The 13,459-nt window shown below is 35.8% G+C and overlaps 1 protein-coding gene across 5 annotated transcripts in view; it reads right to left on the bottom strand.

Annotated features, from left to right (window-relative positions):
* Positions 1-13,459, bottom strand: part of LOC106877912 (protein FAM228B) — an 81,759-nt gene that overhangs the window by 39,562 nt on the left and 28,738 nt on the right. For 4 of the 5 annotated variants that reach the window (XR_001410436.2, XM_014926966.2, XM_014926967.2 and 1 more), the window contains exons 4-6: positions 10,640-10,774; positions 5,866-5,988; positions 2,838-2,907 (exon numbers count right to left, since the gene is read on the bottom strand). Coding sequence is in view for 4 of the 5 variants with exons in the window: in XM_014926966.2 (XP_014782452.1) it covers positions 2,838-2,907; positions 5,866-5,988; positions 10,640-10,774 (328 nt within the window). In the remaining variant the exon portion in view is untranslated. The remainder of the gene's footprint in view (positions 1-2,837; positions 2,908-5,865; positions 5,989-10,639; positions 10,775-13,459) is intronic. The other variant, XM_014926968.2, reaches the window with a different exon arrangement.

Raw genomic sequence — 13,459 nt, forward strand, 5'->3', positions numbered from 1 at the left:
ATATATATATATTCCATAACTGCCATCTCTGAAGAGCATAGGGTTACATAATCAAGTCGTTATCTAACACCCTGTTGAACTTCCTGGTGCAAAACCAATTTTTGCACACCAGACAAAATGATTAGTGGCACTTCTTGTGTGTGTGTTTGTGCATTTGTTAAGATGTTAGGCCTCAGAGAATTAAACACACACATACATACATCTACATATACATATACATATGTGGATGTATGTGAGTGTATGTGATAGTGTATGTGTGAGTATATATATATTTTTGTGATGATTGACATACACACACATGTGCACACGTCTAAAGAGAGAGAGAGAGAGAGTGTGTGTGTGTGTAATGTACCACAAAAGTCTAGAATTGGTTCACATACACATCTCCACATACAAATACATATGTGATGGCTGACAAGTATATAATGAATATTGTTTACCCTGAGGTGTGTGTGAATGTATGTCAGTGTATCTGTCTTAGTATATGTATGTGAGTGTGTGTTAGCGTGTATGTGTGTGTGAGTGTATGTGAGATAATTTTAATTTTCATTTGGATTAAAACAATATAACACTTTATCTACACACATCTATATGTATATATATATATATATATATATATATGTGATAACTGACAAGTATATAATGAATATTGTTTACCCTGAGGTGTGCGTGAATGTATGTCCCTGTGTGTCTGTCTTAGTATATGTATGTAAGTGTATGTGTGAGTGTATGTGAGAGCATATGTTTGTGTGAGTGTATGTGTGATTGTCAATTACGCTGATTATGTGAAAGCTATACTGGCATCAACTAATGAAATGGTTGATAAACTCAATCATGAACTTCTTCAAAAGTTAAGATACACTAGAAATGACTTTTTGATCAATTCACACAACAATACCCTGTTCAATTGCTGAACACACTTGAACCCACTGGGATGCCACCACACAAGTTGACACTAAAGCTAGGTGCTCCCATTATGTTGCTTAGGAATCTTGACTCATCTCACCTGTGTAATCGAACTTGCTTAATTGATACTTCCATGAAGCCCCATGTCCTAGAGGCAACAATCATACCAGGTAGTCACAAAGGAGAAAATGTCTTTATTCCAAAATTTCCTCTCATATGTACAGATGTTCCATTTGAATTTAAGATGCTTCAGTTTCCAGTCAAACTAAGTTTTGGTATTTCAATTAACAAATCTCAGGGTCAATACCTCAGGGTCAAGTTGGAGTTGATCTGTCTACTACATGCTTCTCTCATGGCCAACTCTATGCTGGTTGCTCATGAGTTGGAAGTAGCAATAATTTATTTGTTTGGTCACCAAAAAAAATTACTCAATGAATGTTGTTTACCCTGAGGTGCTTGAAGATTGACAGATTTTCAGTTCTAAATTCTATTAGCATTACAATTTGGATATTTTAAAATAAAATACAGATATTTTGAAATAATTATGAGAAAAAAATATATCTTCATATTTATTGTTTACTGATCTGAATAAGAACAATAGTAACCGTGGCAATGCCAGGACACGCAGCTAGTATGTATATACACACACACACACACACACACACACACACACACACACACACACACACACATATCTATGTGTGTGTGTTTGTGTTTGTCCTCCATCACTGCTTGACAACCAGTGTTGATGTATTTATGTCCCCATAACTTAGTAGTTCAGCAACATAGACCGATAGAATAAGTACTAGGCTTAAAAAGAAAAAAAGTACTAGAGTCAATTCATTTGACTAAAAATTATTCAAGGTGGTGCCCCACCATGGCTACAGTCTAATGACTGAAACAAATAAAAGATAAAAGATAAATGGTAAAAAAATTCTAGTAATGATGTTAAATACATACCAAAAATGACTAGTCTGTCTTTAACCCTCTCGCATTTAAATTGGCCATATCTGGCCCAAATATACTACCTGTTTTATGTTCAAACTGGTCAGATCTGACTTCTCATACCAACCTAACAATGTCATTCTAAAAATACACTATCACATTATCAAAATCTCAAACATACAAGATAACATATGATTAAGTCAAAACAATGTAAATAAATAAATATTACATATGACAATCTGAACGCTAAATCTATATACTTTTCTTTTTATAATTTTTTATTTCTTTTTTATTTGTTTCGGTCATTTGACTGTGGTCATGCTGGAGCACTAACTAAGTTGTTTATGTTTGTTTAATAGCAATGAAAATATGTATATAGAGTGAGAAACTAATCCATATGGATAATACAAAGTCGGATAGAAACATAGAAATAGCAGTTAAAATATTATCAAGCCTTCATAAACAGTTCCTCTGTAGAACTGCCACCACATGAATTCATCTAAATAACCAGGAAACATTGTAGAGAAAATACTTATAATTAGACTTGAGTAATTTTTGTACAATTTATCCATATACATTCCACATTGTGTATTCCTCTAACAGGCTCAATGATGTTTGCATTTAAAGACTGAAAACATTCAATAATGAAAATAAACTGATGAACCATGTTGTACCAAAGTGCTGAAATATATTATTCTATATTTATTGAACAAAGTGTTAATAAATTATAAAAAAAGGCAAATAATATTGTCACATGTGATAACTTTGTTGCTACACAGTGGTCAGTTTATTACTGATGATGTCACAGGAATGACAAATCCTTGTTCCTTCAGAGAGATTTTAAAAATTAAACTATGATCAATGTATTGTTTTTTATAACTTTTAATCCATGATGACATGAAAGAAATCAATTCATAACTCTGCTTTTTCAGGAGGAAATGGGAAGACAAATATTTTTTACTAGTTTTAAAGAAAAGTGTGCTTGCCTGGTATCTTGGTATGCCCCAGTACTGAAGTGCATTTTAAGAAAATATACATAGAATACCACTGTTCAACCTGTCATAAAGATTGTAATGTTAAATATCAGGCTAGCAGTACCCTAAGAAAGACTAAAATACAAATAATTGAAAAATGAGTTGGTTGGTGAGCAAAAAAAAAAAAAAAACTTCAACAAAATTTATTTTACTTTCAGCAGCATTCTTCATTGTTGCCAAAGTGCTTGAAAAAAAAAAAAAAAAAGGAAAAGAAAAAAGTTGACAGTAGGAAGCAATGAAAACATACATGTTTGAGGCTAACATGGTTTTGTTTCACAAATAAAGTAAATATTATATTTGCAATAAAATCATACCATCTTCAAGGAATACAGTTACAGAATACAAACTATGTTTCAAAATGTACAATACAAAGTAAAATGTGATTTTGAAAACCAAAAAAATGAAGACTTCTTTTGTTACTTGGCAGTTTGTTGAGTTAAATGAGACTGTCAATTTCCCCCAGCTGAGTGATTTCTTCACACAAAAGGTTTTCTCAGCAAACATTAGAAAAGAGGTTTTTAAAATATCATTCCTCAAAAAGGGAAAATGCTTGATAAGGATATTAAGTTTTTCAAGAACTTTGTTTGTGAAAATGATGCACCACTTTCAAAAATTAGTTTCAATGACAAGAGATAGGGGGAAGGTGTGTGGCTCAGTGGTTAGGGTATTTAGTTCATGATCATAAGGTCGTGAGTTTGATTCCTGGCAGCATGGTATGTCCTTGAAAATGACACTTCATTTTACATTGCTCCAGTCCACTCAAATGGCAAAAATGAGTAGTACCTGTATTTCAAAGGACCAACCTTGTCACATTCTGTGTCACACTGAATCTCCTTGAGAACTACGTTAAGGGTACATGTGCCTGTGGAGTGCTCAGCTACTTGCATGTTAATTTCCTGAGCAGGCTGTTCCATTGATCAGATCAACTGGAACACTCATTGTCATAACAGAGTGTCAGTTCCAGGGAAGTGAGCTAGCAGAATTGTTCATATACCAAGCAAAATGCTTAGTGGCATTTAATCCATCTTAATGTTCTGAGTTCAAATTCCACCAAGGCTGACTTTGCTTTTCATCCATTCAAGGTTTATAAGTACCAGCTGAGCAATGGGGAAGCAATGTTATTGACTTACTCCCTCCTCTGAAAATGTTGGACTTGTGCCAAAATTCAAGCCTAATCATAAGAGATACAATAAAAATATGTTTTGCTATTCTTTGTAAGAAGCTTGAGGTTTTTCTATCCTTCATTAGTTACCAGTTAATCATTCCTCAACATTAGCACTTTAATAATTCATCAAGTTGATGCCATGTCAGGTGATCTCGTTGTATGCACAGAAGTCTGTTGATTAAGTAAAGACAAAGCAATATGAATTTTGTGATTTCTGTTGATTAGCTGATTTATCATTTTTGAATGATGTCACAATGAAACTTAATAATTCTGATCTCAAATAGCAAACAAAAATGTTCAACATTTTCCAAGTTTAAAAACTGTTGTCAGATTTTAGAACAATAGATGGTTTCTGCTAACTTCCAGGATCAATTTTTAATTTTACTGTTGTTGCAGGTCCATCTACATTTATCTTGAACCTATTTATAAATGTATGAGTGCAAGACATTGCTCCCCAAACTATTCTTCTTTTCAAATGAAGCAAAATCCAAAATGATTTGTTGTTAAAATGTCATATAGGAGACTTTTCAAGCCAGGATTTTTGATAATGATTTAAAAATTTATAAGGAGATCACAACTAATTGATGCCCATCTTATTGACTGCATGAGAATGGTGTAAACAAAATATGAACCAGACACTCAAACTCTTGCCAAAGAAATGCAGTGTTAAGGATCTCATTAAAATATTTTAAAAGTCATCAGCATCACTGTCCTCCTCTTCCTCTTCCTCCTTGCTGCTGCCATTGTCATTGTTATCAGTTTACATTGGCTTTCCACACTGGTAAAGATTAGATGAGTTGACAAAACTCAAGTCAGTTTTTACTTAAATGAATAGGAGGATGATGTCTTACTTTTATGTTCCATTTTGATAATGGTTCCTGTATCTGGATGCCCTTCCTAATGCCAGTTGGGTATTAGATGAATTTTATCATGGCACCAGCACTAGAGAGGCTGTCATGTCTTCTCCAAGACTTAAGAGTCTTCTCTACATTGTCTCTACATCTTATATATGATTGTTTGTATACCTATATGACATTCTATCTGTAGCAATAATTTTTTTAAGTATATCAGTTTTTATATATTTTATGATGCCCACAGTACTTTGTCAGTAAATGCCCCCCACACCTACTAAAGTTTGGACAATCCTAGTTCAATCAATAGGATGCTAGATGACCAACCAAAAAGATTTTAGTTTATATCATATCACAAACCAACCACTGCAATGTGTTGAATGCAGATAATTCACTACAACATCTGAGTTCATCTAATTCTAAGAAGAAACTGTAGGAAAGTATATTTTACTGCTATAAATAGCATTATAATTTTAATAATTCATGGCTGATTCCTTAGTTTGCAGTGATCAGTTCAATTCATGCCATGTAAAAAACTACTTGCAACAGATCAGTGTCCTATGCAGAGGGAGGTTAACTCTGATTTGCTTTAACACATAAGAAACCAGATATAAAAGCTTGCACCAGCCTAAAGAATCCTTGTGATTTAGAAAAGAATATTTTCCAAACATTTAGAACTTAAAACATCAGCTTGCATTTGTAAATTCAGTCGCAAGTTTTTTGGTGAAGTTTAGGTTGTCACGCTGAACAGGTTGAACCTCAAACTCCTTCATTTAACCCTAACAAATTAATTCATTCCAGTCCCCAACATTTGTAATTCTCAGTAGCTAGTCATTGTGTTGTAAATCTAAACAAAGCATTTTATAATCATGAGCAAAATAAATAAATGGAAACTATTGGTCTGCTGTGCTGGTAATCAAAGCTGCAAGATGAGATTAGCAAAAAAAGAATTCTTAATTTTTACCTGCTGATGAATCTTCTTTTTTCTAGTTGTATAGCCTGTATTCTCTTTAAGGAGTGTATAGGGAGCCATAGTTTCAGACTCAACAACTGCATTTGATGAAGTTGAAATCCTCTGCATCAATAGCTTTAATGAGAAATATAACTAGTTACAAAAATATTCCACAACAAAGACACAACAAAATAAGATTGAAAACTATATCTGTTTAGCCACCTTGAACTGAATAAATCCTCCAATAATCAAATTCACCTTAATTCTTATTGCAGTGGTTGTTATGTAGTGTGTGTGTGTGTGTGCACATGTGCATGCATGCATGTGTGTGTGTATGTGTGCATGCATATGTATGTACATACATACACACACACATACATACATACACACACACATACATACATATATCATTATCATCATCATCACTCTTTAACATCCATTTCCTATGCTGGCAGGGGTTGGATGGTTTGGCAGGAAGCAACAAGCCAGAAGACTAAGCCATGCTCCAAATTCTCCTATGACATGGTTGCTGTGGTCAGATACCTTCCTTGATGCCAACCATTCTATATAGTGTGCAGGGTACATTTTCATGGCACTAGCACTGGTGAGATGATGAAATAACTCACAACAAAAGACATCTCAACTGAGTGGAGGTATATTATTGAGAGAGGTAGTGTTGAGAGTCTATAATATGATAAACAGACAAGAACAGGAGTCTTGCTGCAGAGGAAGTACATGGCTTCCCCAGCTCGAAAGAGAGTAAAGAGATAGTGAGAGTATACCCTCAAGGTATAAGGTGAATATAAAAGAAGGAATAGAGATAAAGGATCAAAAAGGGTGGGTGGATAGGTAAGTTTGAAAGAATGTAAAAGGAGAGTGACAAATGACTGGAGATGGGGATAAAGGTGAATGCAGTGAATGACCCCATGGGTGGAGGCATGGTTAATGGTGAATCAGTTTATGGGTAGGGGAGTGAAGGAACTAGGAGTAGGTCAGAGATGAGAAGGAGGTGATAAGTGAGATTATTAATGAGAAGATGTCAAGTGTAGGGAGATAAATGTTATCATTTAGAGCCTCTTAGTAAGATGACAGAGGAATAGGAGTTAGATGAGTTGTAGAGGAAGGATTGACAGGACCTAATTTTTTCTGAGATGGACAGATCTTATCAAGCATATTGCCAATCATCTTGGTCCTTTGTTATCTCTTCTGTGAGGCTCCACATCTTGATGTTAGTCTTCACCACTTCATCACAAGTCTTTCTGGGTCTCCCTCTTTTATAGGTTCCATCCTTATTTAGCAATCTGTACTTTTTATGCATCCACATCACATGGCCTTACCAGCAGTCTTCTCTCTTGTACACTATATCTGATGCATCTTATTTACAGTTTTTCTCTCAACATATTAACTTACAATGGCTTCCAACAGAATCATTTTGTTCAAAAGTCAGTTACAATGCTTTACTTGACTCATATACAAGCTACACTTCTTGTTACTTGTCAGCTCTTGTTCCTAATTTAATAAAATTACAATGTTTTGTTTAAAAACGCCATCTGATATTCATTTACACATGCTTTTCAAAAGCACATTTAATGGGCTTTTTCACTAACACTTTCATACTTTAAATTAGTGACTGCTCTCCTGCTCTCACTAAATATTTGTACTTTGTTATACTTGCTCACTAATGTTGTATGTCCAGCAGATCATGCTAGCTTTATTTCTTTCTAGTTTAAATATGTCCTCTGCATTCACAGCTCAAGTTTCACAATTATGTAGCATTGCTGTTTATACACAAACATCATACAATCTGGCTTTCACTCTGAGAGAGAAGCCTTTTGTAATCAACAGAAATAATTGCTCTCTGAACATTCTCCAGCTGGTTCTTTTTTAACAATACTTTCAGAACATTTTCTCCCCACTGCTAATTAAGTCTCCTAAGTAAAAGAAACTATCTACTACCTCTAAGAATCTTCTGGGGCATCCAAAAAAATATATTTCGTATGTGTCCTTAATGTTTATTATTTCTATGCACCTGCTACAAACAAAGTCAACTTTCCCTGTTAACCATCCTGTTATTCCACTGCACTTCTTACATGTTCATAGCTTGCACTGAGTACATTGTATGGAATTTCTACCAACACCTTTCTTTTATATTGAACAGGACTATTTGCTTGATTTGATTAGTGTCCTGTCAGTTTCCCTCCTTACTAGAAATTTAGACTAAAATATCTTTAAGGTCTTTTGATTCCAAGTTTTGCTTCCATACTTGGAACTTTGTCTCTAACTCTGCTACAGTTTAAACTATGAGAACAAGATCATCAGCAGAGAAGAATTTCTATAGGCTTAAATCTTCTCTGTTTTGGCCTGGAGAACTATAATGCATAGGAGGGAACTGAGAACCAAAGCCAGATGAACTTCTACCTGCACACTGAATTCATTACTGTGCTCATTGTTAATTCTCACCCTATTGACAGCACTCCTGTATATGGTTTGAAAGGCTCTTACCAGCCATTCATCAACTTATAACTTCCATTTGACCACCAGATCAGATATGATGGACTTTACTGAAGGCTTTCTTCCAGTCAACAAATACCATCACTGTGTGTAGTGTATGTGTATGTGTGAAAGTGCTTGTACCTCCTTTGATAGATAGAAGGAAAATAGTTTCCTTATGGTTAAATATTTCTCCTGCAATTACCTTACTAGAAAGAGTGCATCTGTAGTACTTCTCCCCAGCACAAAACAAAACTGCATCACATCTAGACTAACTCTCTTCCTATTAATTGTGCTATAACTCTTTCTGCAACTTTCATGACTAAATCCAACAATTTGGTACCTTTATAATTACTTTTCTCTAAGGCCTCTCCTTTATCCTTATAACAGTTGACTATGATGCTGATACACCACTTGCTGGATATGATACCTTTTTTGAACAATCTGATTAACTATACAGGTTCTATAGGCTGAATTCCATTTTCATAGCTATTTTAAGCATCTCAGAAGCTATTCTTGATGGACAAAAGGGTTTCCCTGTCTTCATATCTTTAATTGCTTTGTCTATCATACTGCTGTCAACTAGAATGGCTAGTCCCTCTATCAGGTTCACATTAGAAAACCTCTCTTTTTACTATTCATTCTCCACATTTAACAACCTTTCATATTAGTCATTTCATGCCTCTTTCTATCGAAAATCACAATATGTAAGCATATCATTATCCATCCATACACACTTCCCTCCACAACATGTTGATTTTCTCTGATACACTATCTTTCAATCTGGAACATCTCATGTCTCTAGTCCTAATGCCATAGAACATTGACAAACCTCTTGCTAATTAGACTTGTCTCTTAACTTCTCTTCTAGCTACCTTATATAATTCTCTACTGCCTCTATTCTCTTAATCTTTCCAAGCCAGTCTCTTCCCTGTTCCACCAACCACATCACTCTTAGTCTGTAGCACTTGGTAGGTTTTCCCATAATAACTTCCATTTATTCTCAGTTATACATCCGTGTCTCCTCTTCCTTGTCAAATACTTCAGTTAGAACATCTGTAAATGTCAGTTCAATAGATCTTTAGGTTTCCAAATCTTCCTTTTTCAAGTTGGTTTATGTCTCTGAATCCTTCTAGCTCTGAATCTGAAGTCAATAATCACCAATCCATGTTGAGTTGTACATTCTTCCCAACAGAAGGAATTTGGATTCACAAGCATCTGTTGAGAATGTAGTTAATCAGGCTTGTGTGTCCAGCAGACTGATAGGTCATCAGGTGGCTGGCTGGTTTTCTGAAGTTAGTGTTGCAGATTATCAGATCATTTGCATCACAGAACTTCAACAGCTTTGTATTCTCCTCTAAAGCTGTAACATCCATGTACACCATAAAATCCATTGGGGTGCTGCCCAATGTGTCTGTTGAAGTCACCAGCTACAATAATAAGGCCACTGTCATTCATCATTGAGATAATTTGCAGAAGTACCTCACAGAAATGGTCCTTCTATTTATCTGCCAAGCCAGATTGTGGAACATAGGCCAAGATAAATGTTACTGTAGCATTACCTAATATCAGTTTTAACTTAATCTTAAAAAACACTCTGACTACTGTGATTACTTTCTCTGTCCATTTCTATGCCAGAGTATGCCTACACCACTCATGCCATCACTGCTACTTATCCAGAAAAACTTGTACCTATATTCCTTGTCCATAAGGTGGCTAGTAGAGGCTCCACTCCATCTTACTTCTTGTACACAGTGTACATATACATGCCTCTGTTTTAGCATTTCAACCATCTCACCAGACCTACCTTTTGCTGTGCGAACATTGATTGTAGTGGCTGTAAGGATACGTTCTGAAGAGTGGGGAAGGTAACTGATAGATTATTTTCAGCTTCTGAAAAGATTTTTGCAAACCACTACCAGCAGGATGTGAGTTCTTGCATCATATACATATAGAACATGGTGTAGTGTATGTGCTAGCTAATACCTGAAATAGTTCTAATATAATTGTTTCAAGCAGACATTAATTCATGCTTCAATGTCACAATATATTCATATATTTCAGCTTTTCTTTATATATTTCATCTGACCCTTCCTCTGAATTTATTGTTGTTTGGTACCACGTGGTGAGTCTGATAAAATAGTGGGGCTGACTTAAAGTAATTGAGAGTCAATTTGATGGAAATCCAATCTACATGACTTTTACTAAATTCATGTAAATTCATGAATTAAAAACAAACAAGCTGGTGATCAAAGCAGCAAGAAGAGATTAAGAAAAGTGAATTTTACATTTTTACCTGAGAACTTTGTGTGCTTTGGCTAACAGCAGAAGCCTCTGGAGAAGGTTCAATTGTTTGAACTTTCCTTTCAAAAACGTCATCCTCATTATCAGCTGCATTAAATGTAGATTTTGAAAGCTCTGAGGATAGATACTGAAATTAGAAATATAGGGGATCCATAAGTTTTCAGATGATTTCAAAAAGTCATTATGAAAAACTTAGAAGAGGTGGCAACTGAAATTTCGTTGTATATTAATATGTTATTATTAAAGATTTTTAATGATATTAATAATTTTATTAATGTTATGTTTTATTATGTTTCAGACCACAATTAATTTTGCTTTTATGTTTCTGACAATTACTACTCCAAAAGTAAAGGCACAACGTGCATCTTGGTTAATCAAAACAAATTCAAACACAAAGAAATTACACAGTTAAATATGGAAAACAAGCTCCAGCACATCAGTCGATATGCAACTGACACAAGCAATTTATGGAAATAGGGATGGTGCTACATAAACAGAGGACTGGAAGGCCTATAACATCTGAAGAAGATGCTGAGTGAATCTGTCAGTCATTTCAAAGTTCCTCTTCTATGTCCATCTGTACTACTTCTACTCAACTGCATCTACTGAAATCAACAATTCATAAAGTGCTCCATAAGAATCTGAGGCTTTGAGATATACTGTGACTGCAAAGGCCCGACAAATAAAGTGAGTTCATGGTGTATCCTACACCAGCTTCACATAACCAGCCCCAGCCCATTCAAGTACCTTGGATCGTAGGGCTGTGCTTGAGGAGACCTTGAGTCATATACATCAACACCAAAATAAAAATGAAATGGAAATTGTAGTTGTGATACCTGTGCCGGTAGCTGATGCCAGTGCCGCCTTGACTGGCTTCCGTGCCGGTGGGACGTAAAAAGCACCAACCGATCGTGGCTGTTGCCAGCCTCCTCCGGCTCCTGTGCCGGTGGCACATAAAAAGCACCCACTACACTCACAGAGGGGTTGGCATTAGGAAGGGCATCCAGCTGTAGAAACACTGCCAGATCAGACTGGAGCTTGGTGCAGCCTCCGGTCAAACCGTCAAACCCATGCTAGCATGGAAAACGGATGTTAAACAATGATGATGATGATGATGATATTGCAAGCAATTAAGGTAAATGACCAACTGCAATGGAAAGAATTTGCTGTTAAAATTCTGCAAACAATTCAAAGAAGATGATTTCTTTAATTGCATTTGCTTCCATGCGTCTGGAAAAACTTAAACAAAATGCAAGAATTTGAGGATCAGAAAATACCCACATTACTAGGGAAATCAAACATAACATGTGTGGTGCAGGATTTTGTGCAACAAAGGTATTGGTCCATTTTTCTTTTTGGAAAAGACAATAACAGCTGATACATACCTTAATGTTCTAAAATAATACACTGTGCCACAACTAGAAGAGCTCCATCCAAATGTCATCCTTCTGCAAGATGGAGCTCCCCTCAGATTTTTAAATGAAAGGTTTCCAGATTGCTGGATAGGAAAAGGTGGCCTGATTCCTTGGCAAGTGTGGAAGGATCTCGGATCAATTCAAATGAAATGAACAACTACCCTTGGCAGTGTCTCTCTTAATTTCTTCTCTCTCTTGTTATGAATTTGCTGCACTGTGTCCTATACCTGACAAGAGCAACCCCACTGACACTGCCAATTATTGACCTGTTACTCTCAATTCCAATATCTCAAAGATGATAGAAACAGTCATCAACACACACATTCTCCAATACTTTGGCATGCAAAACCTATTAGCTGCAAATAAGCCACCTCACTCTAACAGAAGCTTTTTGTTAGATCACTGACCACTTCCCAGCACCTACACCATCATCCACACGCCTACACATGCACACATGCACACGTCAATGTCACCAGCACCCTTCCACATGCACACACATGCTCTCACATACACACGCACGCGCACCTTCATTTTTGGATCACCACTACTTTATTATCTCCCCTTGTTCCTAGTTCTTCTGTGTGACCCCTCTGTCTGGCATTTGCCATGATAGATCGCTAGCCACTACACCTTTTTCTATTTTCTCTCCCAGTTTATTTCTGTGTTCCTTTCTGTCAAAGAGCGTAGGCTTGAAACATAAAAGACTTTCTCACTTCCCTAGCATTAAACTAATACATCTGTTTGTTATTCACACACTCATCTTTGTCTTTTTTTTTTTTTTGTAAATTCTCACTAAACATAAATATAACTACATCAAATGTAGTGTACAAGAAAGAAGAGTGCACTGGTATAGTCATGTGATGAGTATAGATGAGAACAGCTCTGTAAAGAAGTGCCAATCTCTAACAGTGGAGGGAACCTGTCAAAGAGGTAGACCCAGGAAGACATGGGATGAGGTGATAAAATATATTCTTCATATGTTGAGTCACATGGAGGCAATGACAAGTGACTGAGACTTTTGATGATTTACTGTGCTTGAGAAGATATGTCAAGCTAAGTGAAATTGTGGTCATGGCCAGTGCCAATGACATATAAAAGGCACTTGTGCCAGTGATATGTAAAAGGCATCAGTGCCAGTGACACGTAAAAAGCACCCATGCCAATGACATATAAAAGGCACCTGTGCTGGTGAAACATAAAAGGGTACCCATACCAGTGCTATGTAAAAGACACCCAGTACACTCTGTAAAGTGGTAGATGTTAGGAAGGGCATCCAGCTTACCAGCTCCAGTCAAACTGTCTAATTCATGCTAGCATGTAAAACAGATGTTAAATGATGATGATGATGATGATGATGATATATATATATATATATATATATATATATATATATATAT

This window comes from Octopus bimaculoides, chromosome 2, assembly GCF_001194135.2.
Source record: "Octopus bimaculoides isolate UCB-OBI-ISO-001 chromosome 2, ASM119413v2, whole genome shotgun sequence".
Classification (NCBI taxonomy): domain Eukaryota; kingdom Metazoa; phylum Mollusca; class Cephalopoda; order Octopoda; family Octopodidae; genus Octopus; species Octopus bimaculoides.